Raw genomic sequence first — 22207 nt, 5'->3', positions numbered from 1 at the left:
GTTACATTGCAGGTTGGGATTCAGTATAGGCAGGCATGTTTTAAGAGAAATCAAGGTAATATAAAAAAGGTGGGAAAAGATGAGATTTCAAGTGTGAAAAGTGTAAAAAAAATTGGAGGGAGGAGAAAGAAAAAAGGATTCAAGGGAATTACAGAAATATGTAGAAAGGTGGTGAAAGAGAGGGTAGGAAGAGCCCTTCTAAAAGTGCAGAAGCATCAATGAAGGAGCGCTATTGTTCCTAATGATATGTGACAGCCCAGTATAAACTGGAATATGAAGTGAACCATGATTACAGAGGATTAGATTAACATCCAGTGCAGTGAGGAAGCTTTACAGGCCTGGCCTTGTTCTCTCAGTGTATAAATACTCTATGCGCTGTGTTCCAGTTCATCATGCATGCACAAATACATATATATGAGTGTGTTTGTGTGTACATGTGAGCGACCGAGGAAGGGTTGTGTGTAAGTGAATGCCTCCCCGTCATGTGAAGTGAGGGCAGCACACTATGCGGGAGATAGCAGTAAGGTCAGCTCCACCTTCACGATGCTACGGGCTGTGATATGCAAACATGGCTGACAGTAGGTGCTTCATCAAACAGTGGCAGTTTGACACAGGAGCCTTTTCTCTTGATTAATCCCTTGTGCTTACTTTCTGCTATGAGACATGCCATAACCTTAGAATATATGCAAACCATAACTCACAAAGCTCGGGTTGTTTGGTACATAACTACATACATTTCTGCATCAATTGTTTTTTGACATTTAAATTTTTTGTTTTATTTCGGACTTCAAAACACACTTACAAGTGTGTTTGGACTTACAAGGACTTACAAGTTGTTACATTCATTTTCGTGGAAACTTATTAAAACAGAAAATGCATCTGTTTGCTTAGTTTTTTTTCACCTATTGGAATAAATATAGGAGAGTAATTTTGCTGACGATGAGACATTCAATATTCCCAGTGAAAATAACCTCCCCCCCTCACCCAATGAGCCGGCGCTGTGTTGAGGAAACACCTCTTCCATGGTTGTGACATTCTCACTTTCAGCACTGTACGCTCTCATTTTGCCAAACATCACTGTTGAGCATGCCTAAACATTTCACATGGGAAGCTTCCTTCGTGACGCTCCTTTACTGTCTCAGGAAGCCAATGAGCCAGCTAATGCAGACCGGGAGTCATGGCAGGGGGGCAATCCACTTTCTCAGGTAGAGTCAGTGGAGCAGCCAACAGATTCCTCTCCCACATTTATTTTCATTTTGATGGCTGTCCCACTTCTGCTGTCTTGGCTTCTCTCAACTTCTCTCTATCATTCCACACACCCATAAAAAGGTTCATTTCCTCCGCCCCATTTCCCTAAAGGTGAGTGTAGCAGTTTCCTGCTAGATGCACTCCTACTATCTTTTTTCTCCATTTGCATTCAAACTGCAAATACAGATACAGGCCTGATGGTGCTTACAAACTGTGATTACCCAGCAAAGTCAACTTACAGGTAGCTGATGTCCAAATACTGAGTTAAGAAGGCAGCCAACTGCCGCAGGACGCCCCCGTGAAACCTGATGATGGTGCACGGGCGTGGTGATTGTGAATGTCATTAAAGGAGGCTAATGACCGCTGTCTGTTTGAGAGGGAGATCAATACGGTAATGAGGAGGTGAAGGCAGCACAGGCGTAATCACCTGAAGGCCCCAGAGGTGCTGAAATCCACAGAATAAAATAGAATAGGGTCCTGTGGGGAGCAGCAGCCGGCTGACTGACACATTCATTCAGTCGCTCCCTCCACTACATCTCACTGATTCTGGTGACGTGGCCTTACTGTCATATGAGGCCCCTTTTCTTTGCATGTTCTCAGCTTTTGCTGAGAGTCTCACTGCTATGCTTTGTGTAGAAATCTCCCCAGTTTGCATAAGCATCTTATATGATCTGTTGTGATAGCTATCAACATATATGCACCTCTTTTATCACAATGCAAGATATATAGGAACATTCGAAGAAGCTTCCTAATGTAAGGACAGACACACGGCCTGCTAGTGGTGATTAATGGGACAGATTAGCGCAGCGTTTAGGTATAGTGGAGATGTAACATGCACATTACTGGAGCTCATGCCTGGTGGATTTAAATGGAATTTCATTAAAGCGAAAGAAAGAATAATGTCTTTTACAACTCCCATTGGCAGCATTTTTACAGGCAGACATTTTGCACTAATGACTTGAATATGAAATAGTGACCCCAGCACAGTTTGACTAAATTGAGCTCACTGGTAAAATAACCTTCACCACAGTGACTTGTAAATCGGTTGCAGGAGCTTCTTACAGTAGGGGTTCAGGACCTGAAGGAGAAATTTAGCATCTCGCCTCCGGACCAAAGCTCATTTAAACATATTGGTAGTTTCATATTTTGATTAGTCAACAACAACGGCAGGCTTGTGACCCAGTTATTAGCTGAACCTTACAGGTATTTCACAAGTTGAGCTACAACAAAAAATGGTGCATGCATCATTCATCAAATGTTTTCCAACAAAACTAACACAGCGAGGACAACCGGTAAACACACACACACTTTTCTAACATAGATGGAGATGCATGCCATAACTGACGCTGATTTGAAATAGGACACATGTAGTGTTGTTCTGGTTGTGATACAGGCACAGTGTGAGTGGCGGCGGTGCGTCTGTGAAATCCATCTGTTTCTGGCCGTCACTGGCTAACTGCAGGGAACCAATGGACTGAGACCTGATATGGTGTCAAACGGAGTACTTGGATGAGGAAGAGTGTATGGGTTTGGTCTGTATGTGAATGTGTGCTCATGTGTGTAGTGTTGGATCGTGTGCTACAGCTTATGGTGTTTATGTGCATCCTGGTGAGAGTTTTGAGCGAAGAGCCAGGTTTGAGTCACAGTTGTTGGACAAAATGGAAAGACTGGACAGTGAGCAGGTTTTTACATGGAGGGGAAAAAATCTGTTAATGTTGTGACTAATCAAAAGGACAGCTGTGATGTGACCTCATATCCATATGTCATACCAGCATTTCACACAGTCATGTTAAAGCTGAAAAACAAGCATTAAGAACAGCAGGGCAAACATTTCACTTGATTCAAATCAAATTACAGTGAGGACTCTTATCACCTGAGACCTGAGGAGTTACTTTACATGTGTTTTATCATCTCTATATTTAATTTGTATCAGCTCAAAATCAAGCTTTTTAATAATCTAGACACTACATGTCTTTGGGATAAGGTCTTTCTTCTTGTTCGTGTGTTGTGCATTGAACACTTGGAAAATTCTATCACTAACAGTTTGTGACAACTTGTAATCCTTTAATTTGCAGACAGCATGACTTCAAACGACTCGATGTGTTACAATACAACCTGAAGCAGCCTCCTTTTGATCACCCATGTGAGACCCAATGAAATAATGAAATATGACTGGATGTATAGCTAAACACTGCAAAAGACTTGCAAGAAATTAAGGTGCCATGTTATCTTTTGGCTCATGCGTTGCTAAATGTCACTTGCAATAAAGGCTCCTACTATCAGCAGGCAGAATGGGGGGGGTGGTTGTGGGGGTATTAAGTCTAGGATGATGAATTGATCTGAGGTAACTTATGGATGCTGGATAACCCAGAGGTTGTCACTTAATGATAAATGGACGCCATACTGAGCAACGGGGACAGCATGACAAGGACTTGGGGGAAGGAGACTTAACACATGATGGATGACAATCTTGCATACTATGTGGCATTTATGCAAGTGTGATGAGAGGTGTGTGTGTGTGTGTGTGTGTGTGTGTGTGTGTGTGTGTGTGTGTGTGTGTGTGTGTGTGTGTGTGTGTGTGTGTGTGTGTGTGTGTGTGTGTGTGTGTGTGTGTGTGTTGAATGCAATTCCATTGTTTAATGTAAAAAAATGTAAAGAATGCTTGTGGTAACAGCTCACGTTGCTGTTCCAGCACACAGCAGCTATGATAAGCTGCTTACATGTTGCGAGTTAAACAACAGCGCCATTACAAAGTTACATTGTCATCAAGCTTTTGGACTTAAACACTGATAAAAGCGTAATATTGTAATAAATTGTGTTATGGCATTGTGGAAGGACAGTACGAAGCACGAGGAACACACAGTGGGAGAACCCCATACACACACTCAGATATGCACACACACAGCGCTTATCCACCCTGCTGGCTCTAATGCAATACACTGTCACTGTCTTCCCCCATTACGCCTACCTCTGAGGAAGGATCAGAGGCTGAAGAATATGTTCACATCCCTTGAAAACCTGCTATACCCTGACATTCAGATCTTTGTTGTCTCAAGAACTTAATAAAAGTTGACTTTAAGCATAAAAGTACTAAATATTTTCAACATACAGTACTTGGTCCATAGATATTTAAGTTTGCATGGAGCAGTGGTACAGCTAGACGAAACAGAAACAGCACTGCAAAACAATGCATTAACACAATATGGTTGACTGACAAGACACAGAAAAGGACAGCACTATGGACACTATACAAAGTTCATCTGTCTTTTTGTCCGTAGAATACTTGATCTGTCTGTGACACCACATGCTTGATAAATGTCCATGTTCTTTAAAGGCTTCTTATTAGAGCTCTGACATTATGTACGCCAACAAAAATATTTACCTGACTTTTACTAGCACGGAATTCATCAAGAAATCCTCACATTAGATCAAAATAAATAGAAAAAGAGGTTTCAATGGATGCAGCTATGTCTGTGAACTGGTGTGACAGGCCAAACACGGTAACAGGTGAAGAAAAGTGACTCCTGGAAGTACACATTGTTTTCGTCAATGCATTCGGGGAAGGACCCTGATAGAGAACTGATAGAGTAAACATAAGGTATCTGTAATCAATACGTAATTAAGTATTTCTATATAATTTTGAAATAGTCTCTTCCCTCTCAACATGGTGATGTTCGAACTGAGGTATTAAACATCAATAAATATTGATCCATCTTGTTGACTCTTCAGCAAAGCCCCCATCTTGAAACCTTCAATGTGGGGTGCTGGTTTAGCCCAGCTATGAAGCAGGCACCCTCCTTCTGAAGGCTACACTCCTTGCACTGGTTATAAGATTGATTAATGATCCAGACATGATTTGATGCATGTCACTCTATCCTCATATTTCCTATCTTTCAAGCTGTCCCATCTAATAACGGCTACATATATAAGTTCTATATAGTTGTAAAGTAGTTATGAAATTTGGCAAATTTTTGGAAGAAAATGTACACATGATAGAAGGCAATAATCGTCTTTCTTTGTACACTGAAGAAGCTGTTTGAATCTAATAACTGATCACACACAAATGCCATTCACAAAGCCCAAGGGCTGACTACTTCAGAAGAATTCAAATGTTCCCATAAGTATCTCTAGTTTTACTCACCCTTCCCTGTTCTCATCTTCATCTGCGTTGGAGAGAAGCTGTGAGCCAGCCAGCGAGAGGTCCAGAGCAGCGAGGGGTAGATCCCTGTAGCCAAAACTCACCAGCTGGACCGGAGGAGCCAAACACTGGTTCTCATCCTCCACCGGCTGTGAGATGATCTCCAAATCTGACAAACCTGCCTGCTCCACTTCCCTACTTACATGCCAACAGCAGCAACACACAGACAAAAGACACACAGAGGAAATAGAGAAAAGAAAATATTACTGTAAAATAACACTCATGTCTATGTAAAAAAATGTAAACAGTAACATGCATCTAGAATTGTTTGCTGTATATATATGAGTACAAGAGCAGTGCAGATAAAAAGGACTTTAATTATTCAGCCGAGCAACTTCACTAAGAACACATTCTTATTTACAGAGATGGCCTCGGGGAGTGAGCGCAGGGTCAGAGAGGGTTACACACAAACACCCACTCAGCATCAGAGAGCTACTGAGCACTCACACCATCCTCTATTGTGAAGGACACAAGGAGCTGAAGGTATATGATGCCTTGCTCAAAGTCAGGGGTTACTGAGGGCAGTGTGTGTTAGCAGCAGCCGTCCAGATTTAACTCAAATGTGAGCCAATGTTGTCAAATAGCAAGCAAGCTAAATTCCCATCAACACAAAACAAACAAAACAGAACTTGTACTGATAAAAAGGGGAAGATCAAGCAAGAAGAAAACTGCAGACTGCTGAGTGCTGAGTTACAGGATTTGCATTCGACCTACATCATTCCATAATTTAATTCAAAAAGGTCTACTTTCATTTATTCTACATTCACTGCATATAAAGTGAAATATTTCAAGCCTTATATTTTTTCTAATTTTGAAAAAACAGAAATGTCCGCCTTACGAGAAGAATATGCATTTATACACTCAATACTTGGTTATGGCTCCTTTATTATGAATAACTCCATCAATAGGGTGTGACCATAGACTGTATAAAATATGGACGTAGTATCCGTGACGTCACCCATCTGTTTCTGAAGCGCTGTTTTGAGGCCAATCGGCGGCAGCCATATTGCTTCCGTCAAGCGATTTTGACGTAAAGAGGCGGGCTTTGAGCCTCCTAGCCAACAGCTTCAGTGTTCCCGCCTGTCAATCAAGTCAGCTGTGCCTCTCATTGGAAGACTCGTTATCTCAATATCTTTAAAAATTGCCACGTTGGAAAAAAACTCACCCCCCTTACAGTGTGTGCCGATCGAGAAATGAGCTATCCAGACTACAATCGTCTTTTGTACCAGGCTGTAAACATGTTTATTTCTGCTGTAAAGATCGGCTTTTTTGAATTGATGTGTATGTGGTTTCCGGTACTTCTGGAGTCAGCCTCAAGCGGATCCTCGATGATCTGCAGTTTTTAGCACTTCCGCATTGGACTCATATTTTTAGACCGGAGGTTGCCACTTGGGTGTGACATGGAGGCAGTCAGCTTGCTGCACTGCTGAGGTGTTATTAAAGCCTAGGTTGCTTTGATAGACTTTGATAGAGTTGGCTGGCCAATCAAGTATAGGAACCTCATGGTCAGCAAACCATTAGGTAGGAGTTTTGGCGCTGTGGACAGGTGCAATGTCCTTCAGAAAATCAGCATTTCTGGGGACTCCACACTGAGCAACCGTTCTTTTTGTCTGTAGGTGAGACACTTCTGATGTCGTCTCTGATTCAGGAGTGGTTCAATATTAGTATTGCGACACTTGGAGCCCCTTTCTTGAAGACGTTTGTGCATGGTAGCTCTTAATGCACTGAAACCAGCTTAAGTCCACTCCTTGAAAAGCTCCTTTAAAACTAGCTAGCAAGGTTATATTCGCTACTACAGTCAGCTGTTAGCTTGCCCTTCAGTTGGGCTATGCCATTAAAAAGGATTTATTTTTTCAATACATAAATAGATTTTGTAAAACAAATAAGACAATAGGGTATATTACAAAAAATAATGCAGAAAACTCACTTCTGGGGACTTCATGGAGTACGAAATATTGATTTATTTATTGTTTTCCCAAAAGTGTGGTGGACAATAAAAATAGTTTAGCACATTATTTTTTCACACAGCAGATTTTTTCTCATTGAAGCACTGATTAATATTACAGAAAAAATCTTGAAATCTAAGTTTAAATCAATCCTCAAATGTCATGATGCTAACGTATAAAAACATGCCCACATTTCTCTGTATCCATATTATTCAACCTTTACCCGACCCCCTCATCCACCCAAAAACTTTGACCCTAAATAACACATCGAGGATGCTCAGCTGTTGGCCAGCACAAAGTAACCCAACATTTCCCAAAAGCCCTAGTTGTGTAAAAAGCTGGGCCATCTCAGTAAAGCGTGGAGGTGGAAACAAATGCTGAGTGCAGCTGCAGACTGAGTGTGTGTGCCCTGTGGTGTGTATTTTTAGACCAGAGCAGATGCTGGTGTATCATGTCTGCTGTGACGTCATCGCCTCTCCCTTTGTCAGCTGAGCGGATCCCCACTCCCCTTCAAACGTCAAAGGAAGTCAGGAAAAAGGTGAATGGGGAGGGGAAACTAGAGGAGTGGGAGAAAAAAGGGAGGTGGATACAAGGGGTTATACAAGAGAAGGGAGGGTGATAAAGAAAGTGGAGGTATGAACAAAAACAGAAGAGATGATGGGTTTAAAAAATTTGGAACGCAGTGAGACTAGGCTGACAGCACGAAGAGGCGCAAGGAAAGGAGACAAGGGAGGACAGAGGGGCACAAAGGTTCAAAAGAAGGACTGTAAGTGAAAGGGGCGGGTTAAAAGAAAAACTTGAGAAAGGCAATATAATTAGATAAGAGGAAATAAAGCTCACAACAGATCATGAAAAAAGAAAAGAAAGTGGAAACTTTGGTTTGGAAAGTTTTCTGTTTGTAGTCTGAATGGCAAAAAGGGTCCAGACAATGTTCACAATAATGCTATCTCAGAGCCAATCAGAAGCACCATTACAGTGATTTATCTTTAATTATCTTTTATTAATAGATGTCTGCATCTGAATGCTGCATAAAAAAGTATTCTAAGTACTGTTTCCCAAATCCAACTTCATTGTAACTTCTAGAGTTGCAAGCATAAACTGTATAAAATATGGAGGTAGTATTCGTGACGTCACCCATCTGTTCCTGAGAGCTGTTTTGAAGCCAATTGACAGCGGCAGCCATATTGGAAATGCGGAACTCAGCGAGGCAGAGTGTGACATAAAGAGGAGGAGTTTGAACCTCCTAGCCAACAGCTATGGGTTCCTGTCCGGGAGTCAAGTCAGTCATGTCCTTATTTGGGCAAAAACTCGGAATCTTAATATCTTCTGAACCGTCACGTTAGAAAAAAATGTACCCCCCGTACAGTGTGTGCAGATAGAGAAATTATCTACGTAGGACCAAGCCGTTTTTTGAACCAGGCTGTAAACATGTTTATTAATGCTGCAAAGATCGTCTTTTTGAATTGATGTTTATGTGGTTTCCGGTGTTTCTGCAGTCAGCCTCAAGCAGATTCTAGATGAATTGCAGTTTATAACACTTCCGCATGGGCTTCATAGTTTGAGACCGGAGGTTGCAAGCCTGACTGTAACTAAGGAGCAACCCACAGAAAAGGAAGTCTTAATAGGAAGTACTTTCTTGCTAGCTGGCGACACAGGAAGCTCCAAATTATTTGAGGTTGCGGCCAAATGATTTATAATTGTCAGATAATGGTCATTAGGTTGTGAGATTAGAGCTGAAATTCACAACATAAGTCTTTCTTCATGGCTCAGGCTACTGCAATACACAGGACATAACTGAAGTGATCACGGGAATGGTTTTATCCGCAGAGGATACAAATCAAAATAAGTTTTTTTTCAGTTGCTATGTTCTGTACACTGAAACAATGTTTCCTTCTCAAACTGCCGTGACGGACAGCACTGAGTGACCTGAAATTTTCAGAGAAGAGGCATGCAATCTGAAGGACAGGCCTACCTCAAAGAAAGGAGAGCCAGGTAAACAGGGCAGATGGATATGCAGGCAGATAACAGAGATAACCACCCAACACACACTCACACACGCAATGACACAATCCCAAAAGTCAACCACAGTTTATTAAAATATACAGAGATAAAGCCAACACCAAAAGACCTTTGATGCAATCTGGGGTGACCTGAGCTGTTGGAGGGCAACCTATTCTCTGCAAGTGACTGCAAGGCGTGTGTGTGTGTGTGTGTGTGTGTGTGTGTGTGTGTGTGTGTGTGTGTGTGTGTGTGTGTGTGTGTGTGTGTGTGTGTGTGTGTGTGTGTGTGTGTGTGTGTGTTGTGAGAGAGAGTTTTGTTGGGCATTTGATCATAAAAATAATGACAAAATGAAAGCCACTGTTTATCTTGTTAACTTTCACTCTATGACTTTAGCTCGTGGATATATAAAACATGACTGCTCTCCTAATTTGAATCCACGGCGAAAAAAGAAAATCCTTACTGAGCCATAAACACAAACAGTATCTTAGTAAGTTGATCATCCTGGGAACAAACCCTTAGAGGACCATATTAAGTCTCTATAGGACCAACTGAAACAACATATGGTAAGAAAATGTATCATAAGTTTTAATTATTTTGACAGTTTCTTTTTGTTTTTCCATCCAATAAAAGTCTTGCCACTTTTGCAAGGGCTGGGTGGCAGGGACCTCAAGATACGATAAGTACCACGATACACGGGCACAATGCAGTAAGAATTGCGTTATATTGCAATACCCTTCATAACTTCAAGCTGAGAATAAACTAGCTTGTGTACTTGGAGGCAACACTATTTCATTCAAAAGTTCCATTCCGCCATTTGCCCAGCTGTCTAAGCGTGCGCCCCATGTAAAGAGGCTATAGCCCTTGTGGCAGAGGTCACAGGTTTGATTCCAGTATCGACCATTTACTGCATATCCTCCTCCACTCTCTGCTCCCCAAATTTCCTTTCTCTCTTCAGCTGTTCTGTCCATTAAAGGCAAAAATGCCCTAAAAAATACAACTTTAAAAGTTTCCATTCCAAATTATTATAACATAAGGTAAAAAAAAAAAGACTCCTGTTGCAATATTAAATCTCAATGGTCATTTATAACCCAGTGAAGTGTGGTGGTGTCTCTTTTAATACAGACTCTGGCCTCTGTCTGTGTTTATTATCTTATCACATGTCTGTGTTTATTATCTTATCACATGTCTGTGTTTAAGACATTTCTGTGTGTCAGTCAAAGTGCAGTAATGTCCACAGAACTGAACCGAAAGACAACATAGTGATCAGGTGTTATCACCGTTTCTCATATGTTACTTGTGTATATCAATGAGCCATCAAATCCAATTAAAAAAAAACGTTTATCACCCGAGCTGTGAAATTAAAGAGTCTGTGTCTCTGCTAAGTGAAAGCTGCATGTGTGACAGAGAGCAGAGCAGAGTGGTTAGTATGAAGAGCAGCTGCATACAAACAAAATGTAGCTCCTTCTTTCTTTCTTTCCCTGCTTTGTTTTCATCAGCGGCACTAGCTCTCTCAACCTCGCCTCTATGTCTCTGACTACCACCACTGCTGCTCTGCCTTGCTCATGGTAGTTTTAGGTTTATAGAGGCAGAAAGGTTGATGTGATTACAAGAATTTAAAAGAAAGAAAGAAAGAAAGAAAGAATGTAGTGATGTGAGAGGTGAGGAAATCTATTTACTATTGTGAAAACAAGTTGAATACTTTTCTCCATGAATATTTTTGTTCAGAACTACCTTTGACTGAGCGTTTGAGACCTGTGCCGTAACATAGCCCACTTTTTTATGTTGACAAACTTCACCTGTGCATATTCTTCTACATTGATTTAATAATGTTAGTTCCCTCTCCATCCAAGTTAACCACAGCGGAACAATAAAGCTGACTTGTTCAAACAAGATGCCTAAATAAGCAGGTTAGTTGAGACAAAGCTGTCCGAACACAATCATAAATGTCAGCTCATAACAACAAAATAACTATTATTAATGCAGACTGATAGTTTACACTGATATTGATGTGACTTGAGGCTGAAACTACTTTGAAAAAGGATAGATGGTTGCATTTCCCAAGAGTGGTCCATCATCTCTGCATGTATAGCATATGACAGCAGGCTTTTTTGTTTTGTTTTTCATTAATAAAAACCCTTTGCTTTCAGGAAGAACTGATATTGTGGTCTAGTCTCAAGAGCTGTTACCCTCATCTCAATTTGATGGGATTATTTCCCTCGGTAAGCAGGCCTTACATTTCTTTGAAGATACATACTCTATATAGTCAGAAAGACAGTCACAGGAGGCTGTGATGCTGTTGACAAATGCACAGGGCAATATGTATTACATGAGTGAAGAAAATTAATGCTGAGAGAAAGAGACAGAATATTACAGATTTTTGGTATGCCGTAGCTTCTCTCCATTTAGAAAATGAATAATTCAAATTATTTAGTATAGTATAGTTTAATGTCCTGGTATGGCTAGGTCAATCTATAAATGCTAACTATTCTGGATCCTTTCTGTTCATCTTCAGTTTTAAAGAGGTGTAGTCAACGAGCACTGACCAAAATGCTACAACTCAGCAAAACAGTGATATGCTGCTAAACTAGATACTGTAGGTAGCCCAAGTACCAAAACACATGTGGAGAGTGGCTTGACTGGAAACACATGGAATGAAAATCTGTCTGTATTGCATTGGGACCAGATGCAAAACACAAGATTGCAGATTTGTCCGTTTTCCAGGCTTATTGTTAAGATAAGATAAAATAATAACAAGAACAAGACAACAAGAGCAGGGCAGACGGCATACAAATATTGAACTTCAATTAAGTTAACAATAAAGTTTAAAGGATGACTTGAAACAGGACCAAGGGTCTTTTTCTTTACATCTTCAAACTGTTCTCAGTTGGAGTGCCCCATACTGCAGAAGCTTGGTCCCTGCATCACAAACTCCAGACAAGCTAGGAGGGCCAGGGATGTTTTTAGGAGGAAAGTGGACAATGGACAAAACAATTTGACTCTTATTTTTATTTCAAAGGCCTTGTAAACCATACCAAATGATCATCCTCCGACTAATGTGCTACATAAACTATTTTCTTCCAGAGTTGGACATTTTTTTAACCAAAGTTGAGATTTCTCTATTTGACGTTCTTGATTGTATTCCAGGATCTGATTTGAGGAGTGCCTCAGAAATCATATAGATACAATGAGGTTGCATCAACATTTAAACCAGTGTGTGATAACAGCTGTGGAGTTGTCTGCTTATGTTGCAGAGCTACAGTTAATGAAAGCTGTGATGTTAAAATCCCACCAACACTTTTTGACTTGAATAGAATCGTGACTCTTAGGGGTTGTACAGAGGATTATAATCCAAGTTTTTATCATTATCAAAATTTACAGTTGCTTTTGCTATGTAGCAGATTCAGCGTGATAAATAATCTATCTTTCAATCTGACTAATTGTACAATGAAAAACTTTTATCTAGAAGATTCCAGTACAGCCTCACTAATACCCTGTGTCCAGTGCATTCCCATAGAAAATGACCCACTGACCAAGGTGACACAATGTGTCCTCACATGTCCCACTCATGGTACACAGATGGTAAGATGGAGAGGAGTATTGTTGTACTGTGAAAGTTGTTTATGTGCCTCTATGACAAATACCTCCACACTTATTTTACTTGGCAAAGAATTAATTCCCGCCCTGAGACTGTGGATACACAGCATTATGCCACAGTGGGTTGGCCTGATAGATGTTGTTTTCTCCACACTTCTCCTACACACAGCACCTCATCCATACCACCTCTCATCTACAGCACAGCAGCAGGTTTGGCTCTCTTCCCAAACAATCAGGACTGCACACATAACCACTCATGACAGACACAAGCTGTCCAGAGCCCCACCAGCTCACAGCTTACAGTAATATACCTGGTGTGCAGCAGGGCTGTCAGACAAGATATCAGGGAAAGCTGCAGACTCAGACCAAGGATTTTTATGTACAATGTAAACAAAATTCTAACATTAAGCAATAGGGTAAGTCATGCATTTTAAAATATGTTTGATATTTAGGTGACATTTCTTTGGCCTGCTTCAGCGAGGTAATCTTTTTTGGTGTATGTCATATTTATTCTGGTTACTGCTGTGTTAATGTTGCACAAAAATGTAGAAATAAACAGTCAGATAGTGAGTATCATTTTTTAAAGGCCCATATATTGTGAAACATTTAATGCAACTCAGACAAAGAAGTGGCATGAGCACTGCACTAATGATAATGAAAAAAATACATAGCTGCTTGCATTAACAGCAGCAGGTTTTCAATCAAGTAACACTGTGATAATCTGATATCATTTCTGACAGTAAATATGATGCACCATCATCCAAAAAATGTCAATGAGAATAAAAGACAATCCACTCCTGCATCCATCCAAGTAAAGGTATTTCTGCTGTCCTAAACATAAATATTGACCTTTCTGTGTATGCCCAATGTTCCTATCTAACTGAAAGTGGCAATTGCAAAATTCTGAAAAACATGATTTCATGGAAAGACTAAAAAGAATGCAACTGCAGTAGAGCACCCAGAGGAAAGCAGTGATATTCAGGGAAGCAGGATTCCCTGGGGGCCGGCAGATAAAATTACATATCGGACTGTGGAGTTGTGGGCCAGGTAGGAAAGGTCATTATGTGACAAAAGTTGCTCAAGGGATTTCACAGCCAAAACAGAAGGTCATGAAAGTAACTGGGAGGCAGAGTTCTTTATCCGACCACAGGAGTGACTCGCTCATGACCCTTGTGATCAGTTTGCAAAGTTGCATGCAGCCTTGGGAAAAAGAAAAGGAAGATTTTGGTATTGTTTGGTAATGAGCAATGTCAGCGTCTTTTGAAAAACGTAACTTAGAGGCATGGAAGACACTATACCAACTAAATATTTGTATTTTGGTATCGTCATAGCAAGACGTATGAGCAGCTCAAAGCGCTGCTGTTCATTAGAAAAGAATGGGAGAGCTGCTAGCTTGTTTGTAGACTCACACTGAACGTGACATAACTCACCACTTACTTTGAAGTGGATTTTCATCCATGAGCCCCACTATAAAGTCCACTACATAGTAGTCTGACAACAGAGTAGTCAATGAATGAATGAATAAATGATTCCCAACTTAACATTTGCATTTTGCCATTGAGATTGTGAAGTGTGCTAAGGTTAGCAGTTAGCGCATGACACTGCCGAGCATTAAAACAAATGGCTTTCTGCGGAGTGGTTTTTTTATCATATTATTAGAGTAAAAATAAAAAACATGGTTTCTGATTTGTTTCCTTCCTACAATCAATTAAGACATGCTGGTAATATCAATTCAATAAGCTTGAGACACCTGGAGGTCTAAAGGTGCAATCTCTTACAAATGAATGTAAAAATTGCCCTCAAAAAGCTGACTACAGAAGAAAGTCGTGACAAGAACTGTATGGACATTAGGGTTTCTTTTTAATCAAATTGACTTAAAGTGCTGTAAAGTGAACCACTGAGTTCATATCCTTTTGAAACTTTTATTGGACACTGTTCATAAATCAGAAATTCCACTTTCACTCATCATGATGGGGATAAGATCTGCCTTCCTCTTATAAATATTCCCTACATAGTATTACTATTATCAGCTATATAGGTCTGGGTAGGTTAGCGCCTTCGAAGGGTGAGCATGTGTCAGGTAATATATTTTCTTGAGGAAAATTGTGCCATTTTTAAAATCTGACATGCTTTCATGCTCTAAAATAGTATATAGATGTATGCATCGGTAAAGAAAAGCAAACCAAGAGCCATCATTTCAAAACAATACATCACACACAGGTGTTAAGCTCCTTATAACCTTTCTTTGTAAAGCCCAATAGCAGCTTTGAAAATGTATTTACTGTGCAGCAAATTTTTTTGATTTCCTTTCATTTTTACACATTTTATCCTGAAACGCACTCTACTACATCCAAGGCCTTTGGTGGACTACAGGGTCAACGCACACATGTTAGATTAGGCTGTCTGAGCAGAACCCCTGAGGGTATGAAACACAACCAAAACTTGGCCAGAATAAGGAGGCACAAAGCAGATGTTTCCTGCTCCCACCAGCTGCCGTGGAGAACTTTGGAGAAGCTGGACTTCATTGTGTATTAGTGTTTAAAAACACTCTGTGTAAACATTTTTCCACTGATGTTGCAACATACAAACATTACAAACGTTTTTACATCCAACAAAAAGTCTGATTTAATGCTTCAGCCAGTTTGGTGGTGGAGTTGTGATTTGTTGACAATGTTTCACGGACTGCTGTGGTGCAGTAAACTAAAGAACTGTCTTTTGAAGTTATATTTTATATTTTTGGGGCTTTTTTTGCCTTTATTCGATAGCACAGATGAAGAGACACAGGAAATGTGGGGAGTCGAGAGTGGGGGAAGACATGCAGGAAATGGTCGCGGCCGGGAATCGAACCGGTGACCCCTGCAACGAGTACTGTACAGGACAGCGCCCCTAAAGAACTGTCTTTTGTTGCTGCTAATACAGTAAATACTGTGAGCAATGTTTTAAATTACAAGATAAAGATGGAGCAAAGGAAAGGGTCAGTTTTAACCAAGGGAAATTATTGGCATCCAGATTAGCCCATGCTAAAACAGCAACAACCAGGCTACTTGAATTATGGTCATTATTCACCTTATCAACAGCAGCAACAGTCTTTTTAAGGCAACAACATGCATAATTCAAACTTGTGTTTAACACATTGTTCTTGTTGTAGCATAAATCATCCCTCACTTCTGCAGATTTTACAAATTGCTCAGGGTAATTTCTTGGAACAATTCAACTTCCAAAGAAACTTTGGTAATTTCCCGCCAGTGGATATTAATGAAGTCTGCCAGGCACATTAGCTCATTAATAATATTACAGATTAAACTATGATGAATTGGTGGACTGCACAATGGACTGTTCTGGCCCTGGTGTGACCAGTCTCTTATCTGACCTTTACAGATACAAGCTGAAGAAGACGCAGGAGACACAGAGACCCTCACGGAGCAAGACGGAGACAGCAGATGTACATAAGCCTTCTTCACAATGGAGAGGTCCGTGGACCTTTTATACTTTGTGTCAGTTTCCAATAATAGATTATTTTAATTTCTACAGACACATGAGGGAATATGGGTGTTGAAAGACTTAATGACTGAAATAAACTGAATTCTGTAGACTTTTAGAAGTAACTTAACTGACTGGCTTGTTTCTTCTGCAATTAACTGTTACATACAGAGGAAATATAAGAGGTAAATATATTCGGCAGATCTATATTAGAGGTGCAGCGTGGTGTATTTGTAGCAACAGCTTCAATCTTATTAAAACATGCAAGTTAAGTAAAGAGTGAGAAAATATTTAGAACAGTTCACGGAAAAATAGACGGAAGGGAGACTTTTTCCATGAGTAAGACTGATTAGCTCATATTAATAAGTTGTGTCGGTATCATAGACTGTATAAAATATTGACGTAGGATCCGTGACGTCACCCATCCGTTTCTGAAGCGCTGTTTTGAGGCCAGTCGGCGGCGGCAGCCATATTGTTGCTGTTGAGTGATTGTGACGTAAAGAGGCGGGCTTTGAGCCTCCTAGCCAACAGCTACAGTGTTCCTGCAGTCAGCTGTGCCTCTCATTGCAAGACTCGTAATCTCAAAATCTTTGAAATTGCAACGTTACAAAAAAATTCAACCCCGTACAGTGTGTGCTGATCGAGAAATGAGCTATCCAGACTATACTCATCTTTTGTACAAGGCTGTAAACATGTTTATTTCGGCTGTAAAGATCAGCTTTTTTGAATTGGTGTGTATGTGGTTTCCGGTACTTCTGGAGCCAGCCTCAAGCGGATCCTTGATGAACTGCAGTTTTTAGCACTTCCGCATTAGACTCATGTTTTTTTAGACCGGAGGCTGCCACTTGGTTGGTATGAATAAAGAAAGCTAACTGATATGTGTTCAATTGTTGAATAACAAATTACGATACCTCAAAACCTGCCAAACCATGTTCATGGAATGCAGTTTTAAAAGGTCCAACATAAACTCTGACAGTCATTAACAGATACAACAATACTAAGTTGAGGATTGACTAGAAAAAAAGAACTCTCCAGGTCCAAGCAGCTATGAACCTAAAGACATCATCAGGGTTTTTTGTTTAGGCTGGCTCTTTACAGAAAGTTACCAGACTTCCTCTGATTACTGCCCCCTTCAAAATTCCACAAGGCATCAATGCCTTAATGTAAGGGTGGGTCTTTCTCCATCACCAATGGATAGTATCATCCTACTCAGCCAACAATGAGGATCAGTGAAGCCTCACTAACCATCAGTTTCAGAGTGCAGTTTAACTCTTTTCTCTCTCAGCATCATTCTTCAGGGTTTTTTTCTGTGGCTGTGATGTCATTCTGAGGATATAACCAGCTAAGATCGGTAACTTGAGGTGTCTAACTCAGTGGGTAGAGTCGGTCGTCTATCAATCAGAAGATTGGCGGTTCGATCACAGCTCCGGCAGCCACATGCCGAAGTGTCCTTGAGCAAGACACTGAACCCCATATTGCTCAGCGGTGTGTGAACAACAGCGGTGTGTGAATGAGTACGAATGAGATTAGCTAATACTGATGGTCCCTTACTACATATCAGCCTCTACCATCAGTGAGTGTATGGGTGTGAATGGGTGAATGTGACTAGTAGTGTAAAAGTGCTTTGAGCGGTCAGAAAGACTAGAAAATATATAATTATATAAAAGTACAAGTCTATCTACCATTTACTATGAAGGCTTCCACAGCTTAGCCATGATTATACTCCGCTTTACCTATCAGTGTACCATCACAATTACTGTGAATATACTTTTTTTTAAAGATTAAATAGTCAACAAATGTTTTTTCTCCTTTAGAAAGTTCCTTCCAGAACCGTTAACCTACATTGAACACAATAAAACTTTTTCAGTGGCATTCTCTCAGTAAAGACTCAAATAAATTCAGTATTTAAAATTATCAGGGTTCCCCTTTAACATCTGATTCTGATTGTTACTATTCATCTAATAAACATAGTGCATTAAACCACAGGGAATTGAGCTAAATGTCCAGCTATTGGTACACAGTGCTTTCTCTATAATGTATGTTTTTAGATCTCAGGGACTACAGATGTAAATTAGCTGTATAGCTGATTCTAGCTCTACAGTTGCATTGTGCATGGTCCCTGTCAAAGAAACTAAACTCTGAATAGGCAGAAAAAAACCATGCGCTCATTCACTGCCCGTCAAACACAAACGAAAGAGGCAAAGTCATCTAACCTATCCTTCCCCCCAGCAGAGGAGCATAAACAACCCGGTAAACAGAAACACCAGAGGATAGATGAGTTGTCCCCACTAGCACCAAGGACCTCTCAGGATTTTAGAGGAACAATACACCAGAACATGGACATGGATTCCTTATTTGGGTTGAGTCTATTATTTTAAACAAGGATTTAAATGTTTTTTTGTGCTACTGTTTACCTGTTTTAGACATTTCAGAGGAAAACGCTGCACTATTTCTGCACTGACATCTGCATTTACTAGTTATTTTTAATTCTAAATTTTAAGAAAAAAACATATACAAAGATAAGCTCATAAAAGACAAAGAATAAATGAGTGGTGACACTTCCGAAAAAGCAGAGTGTCAGGATGAAGCTCTGTTCAATGCTGAAGAAGGTAAACCGTTTGTTTTTCTATTCTTTAACCTCATTTAGTTTGGTCACAACCCTTATGGATTTGGACTTCATTTGTGAACTTCCATTGTCACATTGGGACAGAAACCACTGCATTGAACAACTCAAAAGTTAATGCAAGTGTAAAATCAACAATCAGGTAAAATAATTAAATGCTGCTAACAGATTCAGACTATAGTATAACAATCCTAGTTTCATGTTACTAATGAAGCAGTCACACAGGCTTTATTTTGCTGATTAAAGTAAAAAATGTATGAATAAACTTCTTTAACTTTGATAAAAATATGTAGTATCTACTTCATTTTTGAGACTGCTTTGACCCTTATTCTACTTTTAATTCTTTTTTTATTAAACAGTGACTGATCTGTAAAATATTGATCTATTTACCCAAAAATCCCTTCAAATAAAAGTGCATAAATCCAGAGTTACTTCACGTGAAAGACAGTGATAGAGAGGTAAAAAAAAATGAAGGGGAGCTCATAAAGCTATTTCTGTCAGATATAGTCATCTGTTTGAGGATGTATTTCACCTTAACCACAGCATGATGTGACATTGCGACTGAGACATGCTGAGCTGAGCTCTGTGTGAGACCACGAGCAGAACCGGTTCTCTTTTAAAGCACAAATGGAGCGCCGATTTAGGGCTATTCATCTAGGTCAAGAGAATAAATGCAGCTAGTTAAGATGGGACAAATTACAGAGTCATGCTACAGCAGCAGAATCGTGAGTTAACAGTAATGATTTTCTGTGTTCTTCCTTACCTTTTACTTTGTCTTCACACACACACACACACACACACACACACACACACACACACACACACACACACACACACACACACACACACACACACACACACACACACACACACACACACACACACACACACACACACACACACACACACACACACACAGGCTAAGGCATGAAATGCATCAGCTGTTCTCAGTGCAAACATGCCGAGCACAAATTAAAAATGGAGATCAAAGTGAAGACTAAAGCTGGAGCGGATTTGTTTGAAGAAGGTGTTAATTGGTAACGTTCATGTATAATCCTGATCAATAAACTGTGTGTTGTTCCACAGAAAGGATTAACACAGTGACCTCCTGTTTATGCCACAGCAGAATGAACACTCTGTATGGTCAGCATTGTGCAGGTGTGTTTCTGCATCTCAGAGTGCGTCTGTGTTTTGCATTTGGAGAGACGAGGGTCAGATACCTCAACAGGGGCAGTGTGTGAGTGAATAAAGATCATTATTGTAGAGACGGAGGCACAGAAATCTTAAAAGCAGTGACAGAGAGGAGACCAAGTGGAAAAAAAAATTCAGATATGTCCTGGGAAAACTGAGGGTAACCTGAAAGCAAGCAATTCTCCTTTTCGGATAAATGAAAACACTAGTATTCCGAGCGAATACTACTATCCTTTTGGTTTTCGTTTGCAGCGAAAGAAATACAAGTAATGTTCTGAACTCACTCAGCATTTGCCATGATTTTCGAAGATCCCAAGAGGAGAAAGGTGGTGGTGGTTGTCACAAAGGTTGCACTCAGTTCAGGTTATTTTGTGTGCTGCAGTTCACCTTTTCACCTGATTGATGCTGTCATGATGAACCTGGGAGAGAAGAACGTGGTCATTTGTGCAGGTGAAGAACAGCTCTATTTTATTTTAGATACATAGATACAGGACTTAAACGTGGGGGATGGCAACTTAGGTTCAAAAGGTGGCTTTACCAGTACTTGCAACATCAGTTGCATCTTCTGTTTTCTGCAACATTTAATGAAGTATTTGTCAGAAAATCTTCTTTCCACATCTATCCTTTAAACTGCTCGTTTAATAAGTGAATGTAACTAGCTTCTTTTATCACATGCTTAAACAGTGAGCCTTGGGGAGATTGGTGAGTTTCACAGGAAAAGACACACCGACCCTGCTCCTTAAAACGTTTATGAAAAGTTTGGTTTAAAGAAATCTTAAGACAACCCCAAACACTAGATTGACAAAAATACATAAAAATAATTTTCTGAGCCCCACCACCAATGAACTTTTGTTGATGTGAACTTTTAATCTCAAACTTGAGCAATTTTCTGCTCACAGCTAGCTGAGATCAAACATTCAACACTCCACCGACTGACTCAGACTTTTCATCACTTCTCCTAAAAATTAGCAGCTATCAGATTCCAGTAGGGAGTAACTATAAATGAGAATAAATGAGTAATGTGCACAACTTCTGCTAAAAGATCCTCTCTACACATAAATAAATGATTTATTCAGACCTACCTGTGAGAGATTTACATTGTGGACGGGTAATCGTGCCTCCCGCTGCCCCCTTGCTGATAGTGATGTCTCCCTCGGTGATGATCAGAGTGAGTGAAGCAGCAGCAGGCTCGCAGTGTGTGTAGGCTGCAGCTATCCTTAGCACTTTTGCATTGGATGAGCACCACCACCACCAACACCACCACTGCTTCTGCTGCTGCTGCTGCTTCCGCTGCTCCCACTTGCGCTGCTTGGATTTCAGTGCAAAACCAGAGAGGGGCTGAAGCTCAAACGCAAGAATCATCGTCGCTAGGGAAGATCATGGTAGCTTTTAAGTGTCCTTCTGGTTTAAAAAAAATTATTTCCTCCTGGTAAGGATCACTGCTCCAGATCTGGATCCAGATCCCGCTCCTCAGTAGAGGAGGGTTTCCCCGGCGAGCGCAGCGGGGATCCCTGCGAGCGGAGCTGTCCAGGTGCTGAAACGAGCCGGACGAATCCTCGTCTCCCTCTCTCAATCCCACGGCAGCAGCAGGGCCAATTTCACCCAAACGCCATCAAAACATTGACGTTTTCGTACCGGAGACTGACAGTAGCCAATGAATCGTGTGACATTTGCATCGCTCCGGTCACGACATAGATATATAAAAATATTGGCCGTCTATGTGTGTGTCTATCTGTGTGAGAGAAAGAATAAAATCCAGTGAAGATTTTCCCAGTTCCCGATTGAGGCCAATTTAAGCGCGGATTATCGCCACAGATGATTTTATTAGCTTTACGCCTGGTAGGTCGTCCCTCTCCGTGTCATGAGCGTTTTTTATGGTTTCCCAAAATAAAGATACTATGGGAATATAAATTGCCTTCGCAGCAA

General features: G+C 40.5%; 1 protein-coding gene across 2 annotated transcripts in view; it reads right to left on the bottom strand.

Annotated features, from left to right (window-relative positions):
* LOC117810767 (transmembrane protein 266-like) overlaps positions 1-22206 on the bottom strand; it is a 52880-nt gene extending 30674 nt beyond the window's left edge. The window contains exons 1-3 of one of the 2 annotated variants that reach the window (XM_034680722.1): positions 21364-22206; positions 20566-20700; positions 5390-5584 (exon numbers count right to left, since the gene is read on the bottom strand). In XM_034680722.1, coding sequence (XP_034536613.1) covers positions 5390-5584; positions 20566-20579 — 209 coding nt within the window. In that variant the 5' untranslated portion in view covers positions 20580-20700; positions 21364-22206. The remainder of the gene's footprint in view (positions 1-5389; positions 5585-20565; positions 20701-21363) is intronic. The other variant, XM_034680723.1, reaches the window with a different exon arrangement.
* Between the last annotated feature and the right edge of the window lies 1 nt (position 22207).

The sequence above is a fragment of the Notolabrus celidotus genome, chromosome 3 (assembly GCF_009762535.1).
Source record: "Notolabrus celidotus isolate fNotCel1 chromosome 3, fNotCel1.pri, whole genome shotgun sequence".
Taxonomy (NCBI): domain Eukaryota; kingdom Metazoa; phylum Chordata; class Actinopteri; order Labriformes; family Labridae; genus Notolabrus; species Notolabrus celidotus.
Note: the sequence above shows the minus strand (reverse complement) of the source record. Positions and strands in the feature narration are given on the sequence as shown.